The sequence below is a fragment of the Mastomys coucha genome, unplaced genomic scaffold (genome assembly GCF_008632895.1).
Source record: "Mastomys coucha isolate ucsf_1 unplaced genomic scaffold, UCSF_Mcou_1 pScaffold6, whole genome shotgun sequence".
NCBI lineage: Eukaryota > Metazoa > Chordata > Mammalia > Rodentia > Muridae > Mastomys > Mastomys coucha.
Window position 1 is genome coordinate 124,827,112 of NW_022196912.1, and position 26,471 is coordinate 124,853,582.

General features: G+C 42.6%; 1 protein-coding gene across 1 annotated transcript in view; it reads left to right on the top strand.

Annotated features, from left to right (window-relative positions):
• The window catches only part of Rcor1 (REST corepressor 1), a 78,332-nt gene that overhangs the window by 25,842 nt on the left and 26,019 nt on the right, over window positions 1-26,471 (top strand). Inside the window, exon 3 of the mRNA XM_031357745.1 lies at window positions 15,752-15,835. Coding sequence (XP_031213605.1) covers window positions 15,752-15,835 — 84 coding nt within the window. The remainder of the gene's footprint in view (window positions 1-15,751; window positions 15,836-26,471) is intronic.

The following is a 26,471-nucleotide window of genomic DNA, read 5'->3' on the forward strand; positions in this document are numbered from 1 at the left end:
GGGTAGATGGATGGATGGATAGATAGATGGGTGGGTGAATGGATGGATGGGTGGGTGGGTGGGTGGTAGGTAGAAGAGGCAAAGAGTTTGGTATTTACCTTTAGTAGGGGAGGCAAGCAGGGTAGTTTAAAATTATAATTCCAAAATTATGTAAATCTTCTGTGGTAGGAACAGCTGGGCTTGTCTAGGCTCTAGTGTCACTGAACAAGGACGCTTGCAGTAATACAGCAAATGTTTGAAACGGAAGGGAAATAATTGAAATAATTTTCTGAAAATTATTATTATTATTCTGTAGATACTAAGTTGTGGTGTGTGTAGACTTAATGTGGCAATTGCCATGACCCAGTGTGTACATAGCATCTCAAAGTGGTCTTTCCTAGTTCAAACTCAGACCTGAGTGGCTAGTGGGGAGGCCTTATGGATGTTAAGATACCTGCCTCTTTCTTTGGTTAAATCTTTTGAGTTATAATTTTTGAGTGGGTAATAATATCATCAATGGAGAGATGACTTGATTTCAGAAAGCATAGCATGGATTGTGGTTGACCTCTGTCAGTGTTGTCTGTGCACAGTAGCTCCTTTTTCTAGTTGCCATCTTAGAACCGCTGCAGTTGTTACTTAGTGAGTAATTAGTTCTTTGTACTAGCCACTACAAGTGCTTTATAGAACAATGGTAGGGTCCTTACTATTAACTACATTAAGAGATAACTCAGTAGTTAAGAGCATGCCATCCTCTTCCAGAGGACTCAAGCTTGATTCCCATACTCACATCCAGCAGTTCACAACCACCTGTAACTCTAACTCCAGAGGAGCTGATGTTTGCCTCTGTAGTCATATGTGCACACACACATACACAGTCACATACACATATACATGCACACACAGAATGGCAAGGCTGAGAAATGTTAAGTAACTTGCACAAGGTTTAGTTTTTCTTGTCTAGCAGATGGTGTTCTCCAATAGTGCAGGGTCCATGTGTCTGCTGTGTGCCCGATGTCAAATCAGTTTTTTGTGGGGTCAGGGTATACATTACTTGCAAGGTAAAGGCTGATTTTACAATGGTGGTTGATGTTTTTTATTTAATAGCTTTGAATTTATATAGCTGTGCCTCAGACTTCTTTGATTAACACTTGTGTATTTGACAGAAGACCCTTATATCACTTTTGAGAATATCTCTTTTTCTTTCTCTTATTTTGGTTTTTCAAGACAGGGTTTCTCTATGTAGACAGGGTTTCTCTGAGTAGACAGAGTTTCTCTGTGCAGCCCTGGCTGTACTGAAATTCACTTTCTCTTTTGTTTCTGTTGTTTATTTTGTTTGTCACAGTTTCACTGTGTAGCTCTGGCTGGCCTACAACCCTGTGTCTGTAGACCACACTGCTCTTCTGGGCACTGGGATTCAGAGTGTTTGTACAGCTTGCTTGCTTTTTTTGAGAAGTGGGTCTTGAACTTGAGTTGCTACCTCAGTGTGCTGCCGACTAGAGTCAGGCCTGTGTCGCCATGGCAGCTCTGCTATGGATTTGTTCCTGTTCGTGCACCCGTGGCTTCTCAGTTCATTCAGTAGTGATGTATAGAGATCATAACCTGATTCATTCATGATTCATTTGTAATTCATGTATGTTTTGCTTGCATGTATTATGTCCCTCACGTACATGTGTGGTGCTTACAGAGGTCAGAAGAAGGGATTGGACCCCTGGAACTGGAGCTACAGATGCTTGAGAACCACCACATGGGTACTGGGAACTGAACCCAGGTCCTCTGCTAGAACAAGTGCTCTTGACCACTGAGCCCTCTCTGCTGCTCCAATAGCTACTGGTTTTATTTGGTGCCCACATTATTCCAGATGTGACCGCTTGAAGATAACATCCTTTTCAGGATTTTCTCATAATCCTAACATCATTGCTTGTTAGTATGTTTATCTTGTGTTTTCCTATTCATTCCTGACATCAATTGTTTCTGTAAGGAGCAGTCATTTCTTTTAGTGGAGAAGAATTACTAGAGAAACCAAAATCTGAGCATCAGATAGGAATGTAAGTTGTCAGGGTATTGATGGCTAGCTCTCTCTCAGGGCAGAGCTTGTAAGGAGCCCGTGCATACTCCCACTCATTTGCTGGCTGTTATTTATACACTTAGAAGCTGGGAGTTTGCACCATGCTGCTGTCTTGATTCAGAACCATAGTGTTTATGAACTTCCCTCTGTTTATTTGTAGCTCCCATCTCTACTTCTCTCTTTAAATTAAAAATAAAAAGATTTATCTGAGCACATGAGTGCAAGTGCCTACAGAGGTCAGGGGTGTTGGATTTCCCTTGGAGCTGTGAGCCAGCTGATGTGGGTGCTGGGAATTGAACTTAGATCCTCAGAATGAGCAATATGTTCTCTTAACCACTGAGTCATCTCTCCGGCCCACCTTCTGTAATTCTCATTATTCATTTTTGTTTTGTTTTTTGATTAGTTGGTTTTTGTTGTTGTTTTGTTTGTTTGTTTGTTTTGATTTTAATCTCATGTAACCCAGGCTGGCTTCAAACTCACCATGTGTCCTTTTTTTAAATTAGATGTTTTCTTTGTTTACATTGCAAATTTTATCCCCTCCAAAAAAACCCCTATCCCATCCCCCCTCACCCTGCTCACTAACCCACCCTGTCCCGCTTCCCTGTCCTGGCATTCCTCTACACTGGGGTATCAAGCCTTCACGAGACCAAGGGCCTCTCCTCTCATTGATGTCCCACAAGGCCATCCTCTGCTAGATAAGTGGCAGGAGCCATGGGTCCCTCCATGTGTACTTTTTGGTTGGTGGTTCAGACCCTGGGAGCTCTGAGGGTACTAGTTGGTTCATTTTGTTGCAAACCCTTCAGCTCCTTGGGTCCTTTCTTTAGCTCCTCTATTGGGGACTTAGTGCTCAGTCCAATGGATGGCTGTGAGCATCCACTTCTATATTAGTCAGGCACTGGCAGAGCTTCTCAGGAGTCAGCTATATCAGGTTCCTGTCGGCAAGCACTTGGCATTCACACTGGTGTCTGGGTTGGGTAATTGTATGTGGGATGGATCCCCAGGTGGGACAGTCACTGATGGCCTTTCCTTCAGTCTCTGCCCCACATTTTGTCTCTGTCTCTCCTCCCCTGGGTACTTTGACCCCTTCTAAGGAGGACCGTGTGTCCTCAGACTTGAACTCATAACCCTTTTGCCTCCCTCCAGCTCTCAGTAGTGTGCTTACAGTGTGAGCCAGCAAGCCTGCCTAGTTATCCTTAATATATTTATTTACTTGGTTATCAATGAACCTAAAACTTGCCTTGGATATGGGATTCCGGAGCAAGATGACAGTAAAGAGAGTTCCTAGGCTAACGAGAGTACACTAGCTATGCAGACAGCCACCAACCAGCTTCATGGGTGAGTGAAGCCAGCTGTTGATGTGCACTTGTGAATTGGAGTAAGAAAACAAAACTGAGCAAGCAAAAAAAAAATGTAATTACAGGTGAAACATTTTGTAAGACTAGACATGTCACCATAGTATGTGGTATGATTCAGCTATGAATAGTGTTCATAGTGTAAATGCATGTGAACTGTGGGCTCAGAGGGGGTGAGGTTAAGAAAGCCAAGTCCTCTTTCTCTATAATACGTAGAGGCAGAAAGAATTGAAATTTTTGTGTTTTGTGTTTTGTTTTTGTTTGTTAGTTTTTTGTTTGTTTGTTTGTTTGTTTTTGATGCAGCTCTGTCTGTCTGTCTTGGAACTCTGTAGATCAGGATGGCCTCCAACTCAGACATCTGGCTGTCTCTCCCTACTGAGTGCTGGGACTAAAGGCATGTACCACCACCGCCCAGCATAAAACTGAAATTTTTAAAAAAGCACTTTGAGCATGTTGCTAGACGCTGATAGAACAGAAGATAGTTCTTTGCCCGGAAATAATACCTGGTTCAGAAATAATTGCTGGGTTTGGCTAGGAGCATTAACTTATAATAGAATCCAGATACTTGCTGCACAGTGGTGGCACATGCCTTTGATCCTAATAGAGTCAAGCAGATCTCTGAGTTTTAGGCTAGCTTGGTCTACACAATGAGTTCCAGGACAGCCAGGGCTACACAGAGAAACCCTGTCTTGAACAACAAACAAACAAACAAACACAATCCAGATATCTACTAAAATATTTTTATTTTAAAAAGTAACTTTTTAATTACTAACATGGTGAAACTGTGGTTTGTTCAGTTTATTATGAGTTGTTAAAAATATGTAAGTGTGGGCACTGCTATTAACAAGAGACAGAATTTAGAGTTTGAGAGGTTAGAAAAATGAACTGATCACAGTTTACGTGCACAATTGGTTTCTTCCTTGATGAGCTACATATCTTTTTTGGATTGGGTCTCCTGTGATGGTGTTGGGGGGCTAGTGTCCCTATATCCTTTTAATAGGGAAGATAGGGATTTATGAAGATGAGAGTAAAAGCCTAGAGCACAACCGCAGAGTGAGAGCAGGCTGACCAAGCGCAGGCTGGAGACCTCAGCCCTTAAAAAACATCCATTTAGGGGCTAGAGAGCTGGCTCAGCAGCAGACTTGGTTTTGAGTCCCATCACCCACCTGGCGACTCATAACTGCTTGTAATTCCAGTTTCAGGGTATCTGACCTCCTCTCTCCATGGGTACCAGGCATGAACAGACCTATATACAGGCAAGACACCCATACACAGAGAAGAAAATGAACATTTAAAAAAAAAAAACCACAAAACCCAATAGAAGTATTTATCCCTATTTGAGATCAGGTATCACTGTTGCTTAGGCTGGCCTTGAATTCATTCTGTAGCCCAGGGAAACCTTAAACTTTACTGCCTTAGATTTAAAATCTGGGATTACAGCTCTGTACCACCACCAAACACAGCTTCAGGAAGCAGAGGTGATGGATCTCTGAGTTTGAGGCCAGCTTGATCTACAGAGTGAATTACAGGACAGCCAGGGCTACACTGAGAAGCCCTGTCTCATGAAGAAAAAATTACCTTTATGTTGAATTGGCCAGAATAAGTAGGAGTTTACTCAAGGCCTTTAGAATGCTAGACAGGGAGCCTGCCAACCTTAGTCTGGCCCTTCTTCTTTGTCTTTTTGTGTGAGATAATGTCCTTGAACTTATAATTCTCCTGCCTGCATTCCAAGTTCCTGTGAGAGAGAGAGGGGGAGAGAGAAAAAGAGAGAGAGAGAGGAAGAAAGAGAGAGAGAGAAAACTTCTATGTATCTCAAGCTTATCTATGAAGCAAAGGCTTCGTGCCTCAGTTTCTCTAGTTTGCCATCAAACTGATGTGTTTTCTTTTTATTTGATAATTTCTATTGACTACATAAACCCCAGAACAGTGGACATTTGTGAAGGTGGTTTCTGTTGTTGTATGTTGAGTGGTATATGTTAGACACATGACAGATAGAGGATGTTGCATGTGTGTTCACCTTTGGATGAAAGTGTTTAGGTGACTTCTGTTCTCATATTTAAGGTCTCTTGGGCCCCCTTTATGGTCTTGAGTAAACCTTATTATATGATTTAGTTGTGGATGTGTTGGTGGGTGTATACATGGATGTCATGGCATGCATGTGGTCAGAGGACAATCTTCAGAGTCTGTTCTCTCCTTCTACCAGGTTGTCAGTCTGGGTGGCAAGTGCATTTATCTTTGTCCCTTCCCCCCTATGTGTCTGTCTCTGTCTTTCTCATACACACACACACACACACACACACACACACATACACACGCGCGCCCCACACATACACACGCGTGCCCCACACATCTTTCCCTCCAATCTTGGTTTATTATAACCCAAGTGTTTTTTTTTAAATTATTATTTATTTATTTTATGTATGTGAGTACACTGTATCTGTTTTTAGACACACCAGAAGAGGGCATCAGATCTCATTACAGATGGTTGTGAGCCACCATGTGGTTGCTGGGATTTGAACTCAGGACCTCTGGAAGAGCAGTCAGTGCTCTTAACCTCTGAGCCATCTCTCCAGCCCCATGACCCAAGTGTTTCAATCTTAATTTAAGACTAACTTCTACTTGGAGCTAATCTATAATATTTTTATTTACTATTCTCTTGTGTGTACAATGTGTGTATATAAGTGGGGTTGCACATGTATTACAGCATGCATGTATATATCAGGGGACAACATTTGGGAGTCTGTTCTCTCCTTCCATCATGGGCTTAAGTATTGAACTCAGGCAGTCAGGTTTGCACAGAAAACAACACCTTTACCCTTTTGGCCATCTCAGCTGCCCTCAGCTGCCCTCACCTGCCCTCACCTGCCCTCAGATGCAACTTTCCTTTTAGAAAGTAGATGTATTTTCTCTGTGATAGTGAGAAACTGATAGCATTGGCTCTGTTCTGTTGTCAGTGTGATGTTAGGGAGCATGCTGGTGAAGAGATCACAGGCTGTTTCATCCTTTTAGCTTCAAGTCTAACATCAAGAGTAAATGCCTCTTTAATATTATACGGTTTGAGTGAATTGCAGTGTTCTAAGTTTCCTTTTTATTTTAAGAGGACAGAGGGCTGGGTTGTAGCTCAGTGACAGCAGGTACCAGGGCTTGGGTTCCATTGCTAGTATCCCTCTGCCGCCCTATCCCTGAAAAGGATAAAGCAATGTAGAGATCGGGGAGTAGGGAGGGTCTAATATAGTGCTCATAAATCTGGATTAGTTACAGAAAAGTCATTTGTTAAGATCAGGGCTACACAGGTCTGACACACGGCGATGCAGTTTATTTCAGCACAGAGAGGCCCTTGTACTCCTGCATTACGAGTGCTGTCCTCATTCCTTAACAGCCTAAGACCAGGGAGAAAAGAAAGTAGTTCTCATTAGGAAGAGGAGACAAACCAGCCAGCCAGATAGCCATTGTGAGGGATGGGAAGTGAAAGGATTTCCTATTGTTGGCCATTTTGGCCTTTATAGTAGCTAGATCTGGTCTCAAAATAAAATAATTTTTTTTTAAATGTTTTCTTTTTTTTTTTTAAAGATTTATTTATATGTAAGTACACTGTAGCTGTCTTCAGACACCCCAGTAGAAGGGGTCAGATCTCATTGCGGATGGTTGTGAGCCATCATGTGGTTGCTGGGATTTGAACTCACGACCTTCAGAAAAGCAGTCGGCACTCTTAACCGCTGAGCCGTCTCTCCAGCCCAAAATAAAATAATTTAATAACATAATTTATTAAGTGTTTTGGGGAAAGGATGAATACTGACTGCTCTTTCAGAGTAGTCTGGGTTCTACTTCTAGTACCCACATGGCGCCCGAGTGTTTTAATTTTAGTTTAAAACTAACTTTAAATTTATTATTCTATTGTGTGTACAATGTGCCTATGTAAGTGGAGTTGCACATGCCATTACATCCACTCTTAGGGAGTCTGATACCTTATTCTGGTCTGCTCAAGCACCAGGCACACATGGTACACAAACACAGGCAAGCAGAGCACCCTGCACATAAAATAAAAAAACTGTGCTTTGGGGAGAAGCACAGTGAGCGTTTCTGTTATCAGAGGGGCAGTGGGTGACAGCTATCATTTCTGAGGTGTTACTAAACATGCTAGCATGGTTTCTGATGCACACACACCTGGGCAGGGTTTACATCATGCTTATTGCTCTGTGTAGACAGCAGCCTTTGTCCTTACACACATGGCTCCTGATAAAGTCTGAACTGGGGTTCAGAATGGGCCAGTGTTGTGTGAGTACTGAGGGGCCATATAGACTATTAGACTGGGCGGGGAGGAAATCAGAAACAAACAAACAAACAAAAGATCCTCAGGTCTGTCATAGTAGTAGGTGGTACAACCGAGGGAAGGAATTGGCAAGAAGAATGGATTGCAGTGGGAGAGACAGCCAGGGCCTGAGTGGAGATAGACTGGTATAGGGCCTCATGTACCTAAATGCATGGGGAAAGGACAGTGAGATCTCCTTAACCTTTACTTAACTTTTTAGTGTAGTTCTCAATTTACAAACAGAAGTGTCTCCGTGCCACACACACCCAGTTTCCCTTCATAAGGAAGCACTGGGCTCAGTTTTTGTCTTCTTAGGTTCTGGTTGGTGATGGCACTTCCGTAGCCCTTGTTTCTTTTAGATGACACCACTGTTTGAGGCATACTGATGAGAAGTCTCATAGGATGTTTGGGTTGTTGCCCTCTCCCATCATGACTAGATTGAGGTTATGGCTTTGAGGGAAGAAGCCACAGAGGAAAATGTCACTCTTTTTCCTTAAAGGAGATGTAATGTAGAAGTACTGTGAATACATTGTATTTATTGCATGTGTGTGTCTCTGTGTGTGCTGAGTGTGTGCAGCGCCCAAGGTCAGGAAAGGACCACAGGTCCCCTTTAACTGGAGTACAGATGGATGTGAACATGTGGGCATTGGGAACTGAATTTGGGTCCTCTGGAAAAAGCAGCCAGTGCACTAACTACTGAGCCATTTCTGCAGCTTCTGTGGCTGCATCTTGTGAAAATTCAGACATCCAGCTAAGTTACACATTTTAGTTCTTTGTTCCTATCCAGTGGCCCACTTTTTTTTTTTTAAGCATGACCCCAGTCTGTTCTGAGGCTGAAGTGGGTTTGGTTTTTCCCAGTCTGCTTTTATACCATTTTAACTGCATACAAATAATAAGGTGAGTTCTAGGTTAAGGAACAAACAGGACAATAAACACAAATAGTCAAGGGACAAGCAAGGCAGTAAACAAAGTCTGGTGATCACTGTTCCTAGGGGCTTATCAGGATGACCTACTTCGCTGTCCTAGCCCAAAGTCGGATCCCTGGCCCAATGTCAGATTCCCAGTGGCCCATTTCTTTTCCTAGGAATTTATTGACCTTTTACATTTTTTTAAAATCAAATTTTAGTATTGTCTTTACTCTTATACTTTTAAAATATGTATATTACAGTTTCTTATGTGGCTTCAGTTTTCCTATCCATCTTACTTTTTCAATACTTTTGAGTGTCACCACTCATAAGCCATCTTATGGATGTAATAAGTTTTGTGTTTTCGTTTGGTTAATAGGCGCTTGAGATCATTTTTGCTTCTTGCCTGTTGTGTGTATTGGTGCTATGACTATGTACAATATTGCATATATAACATATATATGCACCTATACATAAAATAACAATGAAGGGAATTTTTTTTTTTTTAGATAAATATATAGTAATTTGGTCTGGAGAGGTGGCTCAGCCGTTTAGAGCACTGACTACTCTTCCAAAGGTCCTGAGTTCAAATCCCAGCAACCACATGGTAGCTCACAACCATCCATAATGAGATCTGACAATCTCTACTAGAGTATCTGAAGACAGCTACAGTGTTCTTATTTATAATAATAAATAAATTTTAAAAAGATATAGTAATTTGATAATTATATTGTGAGGAAAGATAGTAGGAAAATATTGAAAGTGTTTGTTTTCTGTGAGAGTAGAAAACTTTGCATATATAATGAAAATGCCGTAGTTCATACTACAGTAGTTTTGAATCTGGATGGAGTGACTGAGACACTATTTGCTGGCACCCAAAAACTGCTGTCATATACAGCATGGGCAAGCACTACAGAAACCCCTCCACTTCATTATGTTTGAATTTTAATTTGGTTATTGTGTGTTGGAAACATTTTTATTTTTAAGAAGTTAGCAAATGAAGTTTACTCTTAATATTTGTAAACATTTGTTATAATAACATACTTCATTTAACTTGAGTTTTGTAATGAAACTGGTGTAGAACTAATTTTTATTTTTAATTCCTTTAAATTTGGTAGTTTATTTCATACCTGACAACGAGCGTTTAAGCTTTCTCTATATTCTGTACTATACCACGTTCTGTGGTCACCATCCCAATGAGTCAAGCCTTCCTTGAGAGCTGTGGAGTGAGCACCCCGTGCTCTGCAGCATCACCTCCCTCAGCTTACTGAGGTGAAGACCAGTGAGCTGGCTTGAGCTGAAGGATGGGGCTCACAGGACATAGTTCTGCACAACTCAGCCGCTCTCCCTGTGCCCACTTGAAGTGCTGTCTTAGTGTCTCAGGCTGGGCTTTAAGTCCCCGGCAGGGTTTATACACATACCCGATGAGGTTGTGGGGGTGTTCTATTTCTCTTTTTCTTAATGCTATGAAGATAAGTGGTTTCCATAGGCCTGGCAGGCAGTGTGGTGCCCTGCTGCTGTGTGTGGGTTGCTTCTAGGTAAAGAGTTGCTGGGTGCCTTCATCACCGGGGTCAGTTGCAGGGTGGACCTGCACAGCCACACCTGCTGCAGTGGTGTGAGTGAGCATTTGCTCTGCCGTGCAGCACATGATAGTTGTGCTTTCTCGAGCTCCTTCCTGCTCCAGGCATGTCTGGGTTTATTTTGAATCCTCTAACCCTGGCACTGCTGACAGGAGTAGACAGACAGCTTGGGAGACCCGGACCTGAAGCGTCAGTGTCCAAGCAGAAGACACTGACTGGCAGGAGCCTGCTTCACCATGCGGCTCTCGTGCATGTAAAGCAAAACGGATGAACTTGTTTTGTCTGTCTGATCCTTCAAGAAACACGTGTGTAACTTCTTTCCTCTCTCTTGCCTCCTCCTGCTCTTGTTCTCTATAGCTTGAACTGGCCTCAATCTCATGATGGCCTCCCAGGATCAGTGCTAGGGTCCTCTAGAGTCTGCGTGCTTTTTCTCTGTGTAGCCTTGGCTGTCCTGGAACTCACTCTGTAGACCAGGCTGGACTCGAACTCAGAAGCACCGCAAGGTGTGGGTGCTTTTCTTAATCCTCCTCCACCTCTGTCTTGGAAACCATTGGTTTCTGCTCTGTCTCTTGTTTTAGCATTCCAAAAGTGTCCAGTGAACAGAAAAGACAACCTTTGACCTTGACTTCTTGTCTTAGTTATTTTTCTATTGTTGTGCTCTATTGTTCAATTGGGGATTGCTTACAATTTTATGATCATTGTGGCATCAGACAGCACCCCTGGAAGTAGCAGAAAGCCAGACTAGGCCTGCGCTGGGCTTTTGAAACTTCAGCACCACCAGGGCTACACTTCCTCATCCTTCTAAGCAGTCCACCACTAAAACCAAACACAAACATGCAGAGATTTGATCCTGCGGTGGCTGTTCTCCTTCAGATCTTCATTCACACTCCCTTTCTCCTGTGTCTACCCTGGACATGGAACCTTGTGCACACACGTAGTTGTCACGTATTTTTACTGCTGTTGACTTGTCTGGTGTACAAATGAAAGTGCTACCATTTGCTCATTTCTCTTAGGTATTTGTATGCTTTCTAGTTTCCAGTGGCTGTGAATAAGCTTCTTTTTTGTTTTTGTTTTTGTTTTTTCGAGACAGGGTTTCTCCTTACAGCTCTGGCTGTCCTGGAACTCACTCTGTAGACCAGGCTGGCCTCAAACTCAGAAATCCGCCTGCCTCTGCCTCCCAAGTGCTGGGATTAAAGGTGTGCGCCACCACAGCCCAGTGAATAAGCTTCTTTATTCCTTGTTTTTTAATGTATATGAGTATTTTGCATGCATATATGTCTGTGTACCGCATGTCTGTCTTTCTTGTGCCCATGGAAGCCAGAAGTTACATCTCTAATAACTGGAGTTGTAGAGGGTTATGGGCTAGCTACTCTGTGGGTGCTGGGAATCAATCCTAGGTCTTCTGAAAGAGCAGAGAGTGCTCTTGACTGCTAAGCTGTTGCAGGCTTTTTTGTTTTTGTTTTGTTTTGAAACAGTTTTTTCTCTGTGTAGCCTTGGCTACCCTGGAACTCACTCTGTAGACCAGGCTGGCCTCAAACTCAGCAATCCGCCTGCCCCTGCCTCCAGGAGTGCTGGGATTAAACAACCAGGCTCAGTTTTTTGTTTTTTTTGTTTTGTTTTGTTTTGTTTTGTTTTGTTTTCAAATGTGTTAAATGTCTAAATAAATAATTATTTCACCAAAAATTACAGATAGCAGGACATGGAAGCAGTTCAGTATTACTGACATTAGAAAAATTTGAATGAAAGCCACTGTATGGCTGTGCTAAACACTTACAGAGTGTTTAAAATAAAAGGCCTAGGTAAAACTAAGTACTGACCAGTGAAGAAGTCTGCTGTTGTTGCTGAAGTAAGTGAATTATGATAAAGCCACTCAACAACAGGCAGCCTTTTAAAAAGAATTAGCTATATTTACTAAAAGTCTGACCCAGGAAACTCACTCTTCAGGTAATAAAATTAGCACATGTGCTCAGTGAAACCCACAGCTGTTTACAGCAGCTTTATTTGGGAGTTGGAGAACAGTTAAGAGCATTGGCTGCTCTTCCAGAGGGTCTAGCACCCACGTTACATTGGACAGCTCCCAACCCCCTGTAACACCCAGACACATGGCATACTGACATAGACATACATAAAATTTAAAAAAAAAAAAATTAAACATTTTAGGTATTCATTGGAAAGTTAAATTCAAATAAGTGAAGCAAACAGAATAAGAGAAAGAAAATGGTTACAAATGTTCAGTTAACATGTAAGAATGTTCAGTTAACATGTAAGAATATCTAGCGCTGGGCATGCTAGTGCATGCCTTTCCTCCCATGCTCGGGAGGTAGGCAGATCTATGAGTGTGAAGGTAACCCAGTCTACATGGCCAGTTCCAGGACAGCGGAGCTATGCAGAGAGACCCTGACTAGGAGCAACACAACAACAGTAACAGAGAATGTCTAGCCTGTCCACATTAGGGCACAAGACAGCGAAGCAAATGTTCAGGTGGGGAAACATCAGGATACCTAGTCTGCTGGTGGGCAGCAGCTGCGGGAGTCTCTCAGGAGCAGCCAGTCTCCTTTTTTTTTTTTTTTCTTGCTGTCCATGCTCTGCTGCTACTGAGACTCCAGCTCTTTATTCATTTTCTTGTCCTCTTCATCCCCGGAGCTTGGGAATGGGCCACTTCCTGCAGAAGCAAAGCTGTAGGATCCAGTCTCCTTATAGAGAGGACACTGGGGATATTCCTGTGTCACTGAGCTCAGGACAGACAGCAAATGTCAGCTGTTGCAGGCTGATGGGAGAATGCATTCAGAAGGAAGTGCTGCAGTGATGGCCCATGGGGATCGGGCCCACGAGTGCTGCAGGAAAAGCTGCTCTCTAAGTGCAGGGATGTGTCTGCAGTGTCACATCTGCTTGGTCCACAGCTCTAGGTCTTTAGTGCTGAGTGATGGAGGCACCATGCATCCCATGAAAGATACAGTGAAAGGTTGAGGACCTAGTGGTCCCAACCAAGGCCAGTCTCCTGGAACTGGAATGATCCCCCAGGTGCTGCACTCCAGGATGTCACAGGGAGCCCAAGGGCTAGACAGAGGGAGACTGCTGGTACCCCAAGCTTGTGAGTTGGGTGTATGAGCCTTGCTTATGGCTGGCATCAGACCAAGTACCTGTTGGGTGAGCTTATTTATCTCTGGGGATGGGGAAGTTGACTGTCACACCCACAGCCTCATTTACTTGGGTCACTCGGTCTGGTGTTCCAGCTGACAGTATATATCCCCAGTACCTTAAGAACCATGCCTGCTGGTACATGGCTGTAGTCCCAGCTATATAATGCCTCCACAGAAGGCTGATAACAGTGTAAAACAGCTTGAGGCTACAGAGTTACAGACCCTGGCTCAACATTAGAAGTAAAAAGAGGGTTCAGTGGTTAGAGTGTTGTCTGTGCCACCAGAAAAGAAAGTGGTGTCCCGGCTCTCAGCGGGACAGTAGATTTTGGCACAGATACCGGAGGATATTGGAGATCTGGTAAATCACTAGGCCTGATTCCTGCTCTGTTCTGATACCTAGCTGTCAAACTGAGATTAACAACAATGGGCCATCTATGAATTATGATGATTCTGTTATCATATCTAATGGTACTTTTCCTAAAACAAGTTCACACTTTTTTTCTATGTCCTTTTCTAAAGTTGTATACTTTTTTCTTCATTCATTTACAGTGTCTTTATTGTCAAAGTCCATTCTGAAAGATTCGTTCATGTCCTTGCTTCTGTTTTCTTTCTTTCATGAAGACATGGTCTCTGCTGTAGCGTACATTAATGACAGTTGTTGTTAGTCTTCACTGTGTGTCCTTGTCTGTCATGGAATTCCCTGTGTAGACCAGGCTGGTCTAATTCTAAGAGAGCTCCTCCTGCACTCACCTTCATCCATTGCTGGGACTGAACGTGTTCACCACCATGTCCACTTTATAAAGTTTCTGTCGTTTACTTTGTTGCTCAGATTTTTCTAGATTTAGCTAGTGGAAGATAGCAGCCTTCTTTTCTAGTATAAACATTCTAGGATCATCTTGTAATCTTGTGAGCCCTAGAATAAGACATTTCTAAAAGACGTATTAGTTATGTTATTGGAAATGTGTTTAGAAGTCCAATCTGAGAGTTGGTGTGCTCAGCTTCCCTCCACTGAGGGCTTTCCCGGTGTGCAGATGGGAGATGAGTATGCGATGCATGTGCTCACAGCTGCCGTTGGTTTGGGAAGAGCTGAAGAGTGCATGCTGTTAGCAGCAGTCCTCTCACCACCACGGAAGCTTTAAAGCCTCCCCTTTTCTCTATTCCGACACTTCTTTAGCTTATTTATTTTGAGGTTCATTTATGTTCTTTTGTATTTATTAGTTCATTTCTCTTATTGCATGGATATGGATGGTACAATATGGAGAAACTGATGACTCTCCCTCCGAAGCATTAGTTGTATTTCATATTGCCGCCGTAAGTCAGAGTTTCCCTTTCTCTACACTATCACCAAACTGGACATTGTTTTAGTAGGATGGAAGCCATAGGGCTTTAGTTTTCAGATCTCCTGATCTCCTGGGTTTTATCCTTCCCTCCCCCTCCTGATCTTAGGGGTTTTATCCTTCCCTCCCCTTCCCCCCTCCCCTCCCCCCTCTCCTTTCTCCTCCCTCCCCCTCTCCCCATCTCTCCTTTCTGAGAGACAGTTGAGGGTGGTGAGTGGAAAGTTCTTGTCTTTTTTCTTCTTTGCTGGTTTGGTTGGTTGGGAGGGTATTTTTATTGACTAGCATCTTGCTTTGAGGCCCTGTTCAGCTGAGAACCTCCCCAGCTCCCCAGACATTGGGATTGTAGGCATGCACAGCCACACACAACTGTGAAATGTTTTCTTTGGTGAAATACTGTTTTTGTTTGAATGTTTGCAAGTTCAAAAACTCATGTTAAAATCTCTGTTGCCAGTATATTGGGAGGTGGGACTTTGAAGAGTTTGAGACAGCAGAGAGCTTCACACTGGCGAGTCAGTTCAGTTCTGTCAGAGGCCCAAGCAGTGGGCTGGCTCTCTGCTAGCTTTTTATTGGTGGTGGTGTGTGCAGAATTAGCATTTTTTAAAACTTCTGAATTATATTTAAAAGGCATTTGGGGCCAGATGTGGGATGCACATTTTTAATCTCAACACTTGGGAGGCAGAGGCAAGTAGGTTTCTGTGAGTTCAAGGCCAGTCAGGAATACATACTGAGACATCTATCTCAACAAAAGCAAAATTAAAAAGGCATATTCAACAATAGATAATATTCCACTAACATTTGTAGCATTCCTGTTTCTCCATCCTGTAGACCCTGTTTCCATCCCCATGTAAAGTCATCTTAAGGGACTTTGTGAATTTCATAAAATACCATTTTAAAGTTATTATACTTATTATTATTGTATGAGCATGAGATGAACAGCAGTGGTGATGTCATAGTCTAAGACTTAGAAGATCAGATAGTGGTAGTGATGTCATAGACTTAGAAGATCAGATAGTGGCGGTATTTACTGCTCAATTATAGCTACTAACTTATAATAATACAATTTTCTTATTTTCTTTCTACTAAGTCAAACTGGCAAGGCGCAGTCAAGAACGAGACAATCTTGGCATGTTGGTGTGGTCACCTAATCAGAGTCTTTCTGAAGCAAAACGTAAGTTTTAAGTTCCTTTACTGTCCGCTACTCTCTCATGTTTTTAAAGGTTAAAGATTTTCAACATGTAGTTTCATTATCTTACACATTGGTAAATGCTTTGAAAGCTAATGAGTGTATAACTAAGAACAGTTAATCTGCATAGAAAGGAAGTCATGGGTGGAGAGATGGCTCAACAGTCCAGAGCACTTACAGAGAACCTCTTTCCAGAAGGTCTGATGACTTCTCTCCCTCCCTCTCCCTCTCCTCCCTCCCTGCTCCCACCACACACACTCTTGCACATAAAATATTTTTTAAAGGAAGAAAGAAATAACCCTGAACCCCTCAGCTGGAAATGCATACATTACCCAGGGTTCACAGTCCTGGCGCACTGTCACTGAGCAGCAGCGGCAGCCACTGCAGCAGTGTCAGCAGTGTCACTGCAGATACCCTGAGTACGTTGACCTTTGTTTTGGTAGGGGAGGAGTAGAGGTTCTGTTAATGTTGTTAATTGTATTTTCTATCTGTTCATGTTACCTTTTAGGAGTAATTTTGTATCTGCTGTGCTACCATAATTCCTTGATGTGTGAAAGTCTTTTGTCATCATAACTAAGAAATAAAACAATTTCTTATGACAACTTTTCAGTGGAGTTTCTAGGTGGATTTATGTGGTTTGTTAATGGGAGTCTCATCACAGTTTTCTGTATGCACATGGCCTGCAGCTGTCCTGCTGGGGTTAGTGGAGTGCTCCACCCCACCTGCTTGCAGCATCTCTGATCCTGTGCCTACCAACAGGCTTTCTGCATATTTAGGGTTCTCCATCCTTTTGTTTCTTCATCCTTCTCTTTGAGCGCACTCAGTGACTTACAAAGTTGATTCATGTCATTTTGAACATGCTCTTTCTTACACAGCAGGGGGGAAAGAAACTGAGAAATCTACCTCCTTGTAACTTGTAAAGCTTGTTTTCCTGAGTCTAGCTGAGCCGGTCGGTTAACCTGTCTCCCTTGTGGCCCCTGGGGCTACAAGGGTGCATGTAACAACACCTGGGTGAAAGTTTTAGTTTTTATTTTTATTTATTTATTTTTGGTTTTTATGTAGACCAGACTGGCCTGGAACTCACAGAAATATGCCTGCCCCTGCCTTCTGAATGCTGGGATTAAAGGTGTGTACCACTACCACTGAAAGGTTAAGAGTTTTTTAAACAACAGTATTGTGTAAGTTTTCAGTTGTACTATTAAATTTTACTCAATATTTGTTAAAAAGTTGAACTTTAAAAACTTCTAAAAGTAACAATTTTGTCTACTGTTGAATATTTAGAAGACACATGCTGTCTTAGGGTTTTACTACTGTGCACAGACACCATGACCAAGACAACTCTTATAAGAACAACATGAAGTTGGGGCTGGCTTACAGGTTCAGAGATTCAGTTCATTATCATCAAGGTGGGAAGGAACATGGCAGCATGCAGGCAGGCATGGTGCAGGAGGAGCTGAGGTCCTACATCTTCATCTGGAGGCCACTAGGGAAAGATGAGTTCCCATGTGGTTAGGAGGAGGGTCTCATTGCCCACCCCACATTGATACACTTCTTCCAAGACCACACCCCCTAATAGTGCCATTTCCTGGGCCAAACATATTCAAACCACCACACAGTTGGTGGTGAAGGGGTGGAGAACAGAACAGTTTAGCTTACCTCTAAATCAGAGACAACTGCTTAATGTTTTAGAATGTTTCTGTGAGTCTTTTCATTATGTGCCCCATATACACCCTTCCTGCGGGCCTCATTCTTTTTTGGTTCTGAGCATTGAGCCCAAGGAATTGTGTATACTGGACAAGTGTTTTACACACACACACACACACACACACACACACACACACACATACAGACTCTACATATACTTTTGAGATCTAGATTCACACTGTAGCCCAGGCTGAGCTGAAATTCCCTGTAGAGTCTAGCCTTCTCTGTGTTGCCTGGAAAATTCGTTTTGTCTCAGTATTTACAGTAACTTTTTTTTTTAGCATAACCAAGTATGAATATATTATAGTTTTTACATTTAGAAAGAGAACAAAATTGGCTGAGAGATGACTCAGAGGTTTTCCAGAGGTCTTGGGTTCATTCCAAAATCTATTTTTAAATTGTGTGCGTGCACATCATCATGCGTTTATGTGCAGCGTATATGTGCAGGTCAGGCCACAGAGGCCTGAAGATGACATGGAATCCTCTGGGATTGAAAGTACAGGTGTTGGTTGTAAGATGCCATGAGAGTGCAGGGAACTGAACCCGGATCCTGTGCAAGAGCAGCGAGTGCTCCTAGCCATGGGTGGCCTCTCTCCAGCTTACCTACTGCCCAGGCCAGCTTAATGGTGTTTGCATGAACACACTGTCATGCTCCCAGAGATGACTACAGAATGGGTCAGTTCCTGTTGCTTAGATCTTACAGCCCTCTTCTTACTCACACATCTGTGGTGATGCTGGTATCTGAGATACATAATTTACGATAAAAGATGAGTGGTTATTTTAAAATGTATGCTTTCTCTCAGCAGCTTCACACAGTTTATGTTTACCTGTCTCTCTCATTATTTCCTATTGTGCCCAATTTAATATCATGATATTTGCCTTCATCATGACTCTTGGAACAATTGGCTGTACCATATATCTCTTTCTGCCCTTGTGTGTTGTAGGCTTATATACCATCTAGGTGTATGAAAATGTACTCTGGTGTTTACAGAATGACAGGATAGATTAATGACATACTTAGAGTCTCCTCAAAGACAGAAGAAACACATAATTGAGTGTATTTTTTTCAAAGATTTATTATATATATATATATGATTATCCACTGTAGCTGTTTTCAGATACACCAGAAGGGTGTATCAGATTCCATTATAGATGGTTGTGAGCCACCATGTGGATGTTGGGAATTGAACTCAGGACCTCTGGAAGAACAGTTAGTGCTCTTAACTGCTGAGCCATCTCTCTAGCCCAACAAAAAACTTTATTATGTCTTATTTTGTACACATGCATGTTGTGTGTGTTTGGGTGAGGTGGGGTGTGTTCAGAGGGCAATTTTCTGAAGTCTGTGCATCCCTTACAGATTAAGTTCAGAATGTCAGGTTTAGCTAAAGGCCATCTTGCCAGCCCCAGATTTCTTTTAATACTATGCATCTTGGGATCCTCCAGACCTTTTTGAGACCTAATGGCCCATTTACTTAGTGTCAAATAATGCTCCATTGTTTAGATATACCACTATACTTATATTTCCTCAAAGGGCATCTTAACTGCCTTTGAATCACAGCAGAGTGACTGGAACTGTTGAAGGCACGGGGGCAGTGATGCCCTCCTAGACTGTATGGCAAGAACGCACTTAAGTGTCTCTCACTTATGTCAAGTTCATGCATATGCCTATGTGTGGTAAATACCATGGTTTGTCTATACATGCATGCATGTCTATACACAGTGTGTACCTGTACATGCACATGTATTAGTACATACTGTAAGTCTGTTTCTATACATGTGCCTGTATGTGGTATTTATCTGTTCATGCATGTATCTGTATATATGCATGCGTGTCTGTACATGATGCATGACTGTCCTCTTGATTTTGCTTCATTGCTAATGTTCTCTGCTTGTAAGGAGCATGTCTACCCTTTCCCTCCTCCCAGCTCATGTTTCTGTTTTCTCAGGGGAGCAGACTTGTGTGTGGTGTTCTCCCATGGTATCTTGTTGTGGTTGATGTGGATTTGAGTTTTATTTTCTCAGGTTGATTTTTTTTTAAGATTTTTTTTTTTAATTCTATGTATGTAAGTACATTGTGGTTCTCCTCAGACACACTAGATCCTATTACAGACATCAGATCCTATTATAGATGGTTGTGAGCCACACTGTAGTTGCTGGGAATTGAACTCGGGACCTCTGGAAGAAGAGCCAGTGCTCTTAACCGCTAAGCCATCTCTCCAGCCCTCTAATATTGATTTTTATTCATATTTTTGGGGTTAGTTTTACATGATTGGTAGTATGCTAGTAGTAAAGGATTTTGGAAGTTTATACCCCAGTGATAAGGATGAAATGAACATTTTTTTCCTACCTTTTATCAGATGTTTTGCAGTCTCAAAGCTAGTTAGTAGTCAATTTAGGATGATTTCAGGTCTCTAGACTACATTTACTATACACATCTGCTTTCATGTGCTACTTTGTTTAATAAAGTATAATTAAATACTTAAAACATTACTAATATTTCACAAGTTGCTTTGAGTTGTTTAAGTAAACATCATGTAGTGGGAGATGCAGCCTATGGGAGATGCCTAGAAAATGTGCCCTGTAGAGACACAGTGGGAAAGTGTAAGGAATTCTTAGGAACATAGGCGAGAACCACAGACTTGAAACAGTACTCTATTAATGAGCATAGAAAATCCCTTATGAAGCAGTGGTTTGGTTTGTAAGCGACAAAGATGTGAGTTACTTAGAGTTTGCTGTGGGTTAACCGTGAGGGTTAAGGAATAGCAGCTTGTTGGGCTGGAAAATGCTCACTAATGGGAAGGAAGGAAGGAAGGCATTGACCCTTTATCTCCTGTGATGATTCCCCAGCTCACTAGAAGGTGCCTCTTCCTCCAGCTTTGGAGAAGCCTTGGAGCCCTGCGGTGGTGGAGTTTGCCTGCTGGACAAGGGCACCCATGCTATGTAGACTAAGGAGGAGATTATTTATCTTGGGGATTGGGCTAGAAATCTAGTGTCTCATTTGCAGACCCACTTGTCTGAGAAACTGAGAAGCAAAGAAACCAGAAAAGCAGATGGTGATAGGAGATGAACAGCGTGGCTTGGTGCCTAAGAGCCTTGCCGAGCAAACCTGAGGACTTGGGTTCAATTCCTGGCTAGAACCCACTCATAGACACTCTGACCTCCACGTACATGCTGCTACGTGATGACATATACATACACCCACGGTAACAGTAGTAATGAGAGATCCCTCTAAGGATTTGTAGCTAGGAGTAATATCTACCATTAGAAAGTTCTTGATGGCCCATGGTTTAGAAAAGAGCAAGGCTAAGAAGTAACCCTTGGCTAGTGCTTGGCAAGCAGTGTTAAAGTTCAGGGAGTCAGAAGAACTGGAGACCACGTGATTACAAGTTGGGGAGCTGTTCCTTTCCATGACTCCTGCGTATGCGCCATCATTTATAACATGCTGTTCTGTGTGGACTCTCCACCCTACCTCTGGACGGCGTCCCATTGTCTCCCCCATTGTGTGTGTGCTGACATGTATCCCGCTGTCACTGTGCCTGCTTTTCTGATCTGGCCTGGGGGGAACACTGTTGAAGGTTAGCAAAGCAGGATAGATATGCTAGCAACAAGAGTTCTTTCATAGGCCCTCTACATAGCACACCAGATAGACTTGAATTCTTTACACTGTTTACCATATTCTCAGCTCACTCTGGTGTTTGCTGACTTAGACACAAACAGACATATCAGAGTGGCAGGACGCAAAGGAGTTTGTCTTGTACAGGACATGAAGGAGTTTGTCTTGTACAGGACATCTTAGAGGCATGACTAGGCTAAGGGTGTTTCCTTCTATTTTTTAAAACTACATTTGGGGCTGGAGAGTGGGCTTGTGGTTAAGAGCACTGGCTGCTCTTTCTTCTAGTGGACCTGGGTTTGATTCCCCATGGCATCCACACGGCAGCTCACAGCAGTCAGTAACTTGAGTTCCCGAGGATAAGATACTCTCTTCTGGCTTCCATGGGCACCATATCCCACACAGTGCACAGACATATGTTTAGACAAATCACCCATACAAATAAAATAAAGTTTTTCCAAAATTACAATTGTGCCAGACAATGGTGGCACATACCTTTAATGCCAGCACTCAAGAGGCAAAGACAGGCAGACCTTTGTGAGTTTGAGGCTAGCCTGATCTACAGAGCAAGTTCCAGGACATACAGGGCTATACAGGGCGAACATTCCAGGGCTACACAGAGAAACCCTGTCTCAAAAAACAAAATCAAACTGCATTTGTGCTTTCATCATGATGCTCATGTGGGGTCCGAGCACAGCTCATGGGAGCGAGTTCTCTTCTGCCACATGCATTCTGGGGATGGAACTGTTGTCAGTCTTGCCTCTCTTATATGTTGAGCCATAGGCATAGCTCTCAGGCTCTCTCTCTCTCTCTCTCTGCCTCTCTCTCTCTCTCTTTCTCTCTCTCTCTCTCACACACACACACACACACACACTTTTCTTTCTAATAAGTTCTCCCTATTTAGCTCTAGCTGGCCTGGAACTCACTATGCAGTCCGGGTTGCATTTGAACCCTCAAAGGCCTGTGACTCCCGAGTACTGGGGTTAAAGGTGTGTGCCACCAGGCACAGCCTCCTCTTTTGCTTTTTAAGATAGGGTTTCGAAGACTCAAACTGGAGTTTGGACTGGTTGAGAAGCAATCCTGAAGCATGAGGTGTTTCCAGGGAAGGCTGCTGCTCCCTTAGTGAAGTGACTTGGTATTGTTGCATAGTTGTTACTAACAGATGGTCCTACTCCTTATGCATTGCGTATTCTGTAGCATATGTATATGCTTATGTGATTTAATTGTTTGATTGCATTTTTTAAATTTTTATAAAAGTGAGGGAAAATTGGTATAATTATAAGAAACTTAAATCTTATTAATATAGTCAGAGTTGAAAAGAATTGACTTGAGGACAGACATACAGGATGTGTAAAATTTAAAATATTCAAATTCGAGGTGCATGAGGAGGTCTTAGTGTTAGCTTTCTTGTTGATGAGTACACTTGGCAGCCTCTGATTAGAGCATTTGACAGGGTAGAGAGACGACTCACCAGGTCAGCTTTGTGAGGGTCTGCCCACAGCCAGGTCAGCTTTGGGAGGGGTCTGCCCACAGCCAGGTCAGCTTTGGGAGGGGTCTGCCCACAGCCAGGTCAGCTTTGGGAGGGTCTGCCCACAGCCATCTATAACTCTGCTTAGTGGAGACAGTTTTTAATGATCTCCAGGTACCAAACACATGCATGCAGCTAAAATACATAAAACAAATCTGTAAAAATCACCCCATTGTTCACACATCTTGTATATAAACTATATAGCATTAAATAGTTTTTAATACTTTTTTCTTATTTGTGTGTGTATGTGTGTAGGGGGGTGCTTGGAGGTCAGGTTATCAGATTTTCTGAAGCTGAAGTTACAGGTGGTTATGAGCCTGCCTACCTGAGTGCTAGGAACACAATTCAGGTCCTCTGGGAATGTTGCAAGTACTCCTCCCCACTTCGACATCGGGGTCCCTTGTTTCACGGGACTAGGGGTTCTGGCCAGGTGGGCACGGGATTCGGCTTTTGACAAACAGACTAGACATGAGTGGTGTAAGGTCTGAGTGTATTTCTTTAAAAATGACATGAGGCTTTTACAATCATTGTAAAAGAGAAATGAAAAATCTGACAGCTCAACAGTTGAGGTACCTCTGAGGCTATCTGAAACATACTGGGTCTAAAGCAGCAGCTATCTCCTCTGAACTGGTGCTGCATCTCCCGGGCCCAAGTGCTCTGGGCCCGGGGGGACTGCGAGAGATACATGAATCTGAGTCCTAGCCCATCTAAGTTCTAGTGCTAGTCCTGCATGTGTGTCTAAGTCTTTCTTCCCCCAGTCCTAGTGTTAGACTGAAGTCACGTAGGCATGCGACCCCCACACCAAGGTCTGCAGGGTCTGGTAGTGAAGCAGGAGGAAGAGGGGTGGAGCCCTCCCTATTGAGGTATTCTTATGCTAATTCTCTGGTTCTTGCTGGAGGCAGGCTGAGGGGCATCCCGACCTAACATTATAAGTTAATGTCCTAGTGTGAGGGAAACCTTTCAATTACTCTCTAGTACTTAAAATATTAAACTAGGATAGTTGGAAACATTGTGTGGGCCAGGAGACAATGCCCAATCTTAACCATTTACAAATCATTACTTGGGGGATAGCTTTATGCCTAATTATGAGGCCGTGTTGACGATTGGAGAGACTAATCTGAAACACGTCTGAGTTAGGGGATACCAGTGACTGTCTGAAATCCAGGAGGCACAGAACCCCTTTTGGATTCTTATTGCCTCTTATCCTTTATCAGGATTTTATCCCCGATATTATGGATGTGACTGGAGTAGACAAGTATGGGTAGCAGACATCTCTCCGGACCCATTCTAGACCTCTATATAGATACCTGAAACATACCCACTATCTAGATATAGTTTAAATATTATCTATTCAAGATATCCCAGTGGCTTTCCAGTTTGCAGTGTTTTAAATTGGAAGATAAAAGTTGCAACAAGGTCTTGTATGGCAAGATTAGTATTTCCCCTGCGACTGGACTCAGAGCATCCTCGCTAGTGCCATCTCTGTCCCTTTGTCTGAGTACAAGTACTTCTCTCCCAGGTGCCCAGTTCCTTGGGTGAGCTTGCCAGAGGTTTTTAAGGCCTCTAAATAGGGACCACGCTTGCCCCATTTAACTTCTTCCTTCTTACTCTTCAGTGTACTGTTTCCTGTGTGCTCTTCACTGTCCTGCTGAAGGCTGAACGTGGGAACTTGGTGTGCTTAGTCTGTTTATTTAATCTGATTCTTTCTTGCGCATGTGGTGACTTGAGTGCACTGTGCCCATTGGATGGAGGATGGTAGGAGTGTGAAGACCCCTTAGGACACGCTTGCAAAATCAAGGCTTTTAACTATTCGATATGCAGCTTGGATCATCTGGAACCTTCCAGCCTTTTTTTTTGTTTGTTTGGATTTTTTGTTTTGTTTTCCTTTGTAGTCATTAATTTACTCAGTAATTTTTGTCCATACCATATACTGTTTAGACCTGCCAGGCCCTGCTTAAGTGTGGCTTTAGTCTGCTGGAAGCTGCCCCGGGGGTGATGGAATGCACCAAGTCCCTAGTATGTTCTGTAGAAGAGCTGGGTTAAAATGGGCAGAGCTTACTTGAACCCAGAGTGCCTGCAGCTCTCTTACATGCTGGGCTTCTTTTGCCTGTCAGTGTCTCCCTACCTCTGTATTTGCTTCTCATAGGCCCAGTTAGAACTTGCTTAGCCTTTCTGTCAGCAGAGGGAAGTTGCTTTAAGTTTTTACTACAAACATTACTACAAAAAACGTTCTTTGACCTATTTTTGTGTCTTATCTGCTCAGCTGAAAGTCAGTGCCAAATAATTTTCTAAAGTGGTCAGACTAGGTTACCGCGGCTGCCAGAGGAGGATAGAGGGGATTTGTTCCTGATCCTCTGCTGTTACTGCTGGGTTTGGATTATGCATTGTAGACAGTACTGGGTGCAACATTGTTGTTCATACCCAGGAATTTTGCTGTTTTTGTTAGGTGTGATAATGACTCTGTTTATACTTTTTTTAAAAAGCATGCATATGTAGGGATGAAATTAACTGAGATGTATTTTAAATTTGTCAGATATATACAGTTTGGGTTTAACTAGCCAGATTGGATTGTGGACAAAGAATAAAGCATTGTTGAAGAATTTACTTTTTTGTGGCTACATAAAAGACTATTATTAGCAAATACATCTCAGTGTTTAAGAGATTAGGCCATAAGGTGTAAAAGTTACTGTTATACAAGTTTATTTTCATTATTAAAAGTCATTGATAATCCTCCACCCCACCATATGGCTATTTTCTGTTTGGGGAGATTTTGGGGCTCACACATCCTAAAAGTATGAATTCTGTCGATAACGTCCCATTAGCTCTGATCTGTGCGGCTCTTGGCTACTTGTGTCAGCTTGCTTTCCAGTCTTCTCTTTTCTCTGTACTGCTGTGTATTTGTACTATGGTAACACACTCAATACCATAGTTTTTATATATTATTATTTTATAATTTTCCTGCCATTAAAATGAAATAGGTTAGCAAACCTTTAGTCCCAGCACTCAGGAGGCAGAGGCAGGCAGATCTCTATACATTTAAGGTCAGCCTGGTTCTTATAGTGAGTTCTAGGATAGCCAGGTCTGCACAGAGAAACCCTGTCTCAAAAACCAAACAAACAAAACACCAGAAACAAAACAAAATGAAAGAGGCTAAGTGTGGTTATTCAGGGCTATATCCCCAGGACTCTGGAGGCCAAGATATGGGAATCAAGATTTTGAGGTCAATTGGGCTACCAACGAGACCATATCTCATTAAAAAACAATAACAACAAAATAAAACCCAAAGCTGTGCATAGTGGCTCATGCCTATAATCTCAGCAAATCAGAGGGCAGAGAGAGGTAGGGGGGCTAATGTGAGTTTGTGGCTAGTGTCGTCTAGATTAGTAAGTCTAGGCTAGCCTGGGTTACAAAGTGAAATCTTCTTTCAGACAACAACAAATAAATCTCAAAGCTATACCACCAACAAGGGACAAAGACAAAGTTCATCTTGTTGCTTAATTTACTAAACCGAGTTCTACTCTCAAATACTTAGGGTTGGTTCTGTTATGGTTTTGTTGTTAATTGTTGTTTTCTAGTTCCCTTACTCTAGAAAGCCTTGACCAGGTTAAAAGCATCTATCTTACTCTCACACGAAAGTCCCCTCCATTCTGCAGAGCAGGTGCCTAGACAGGGGTATTTATTGATAACTCCTCCTCGGGTGCTTAAGATAATTGCAATTAATTGTTTGAGTTATTTTTCTTTTCAGTTGTAAGGAGAATTCCAGAAAGGCCCAAATAGCT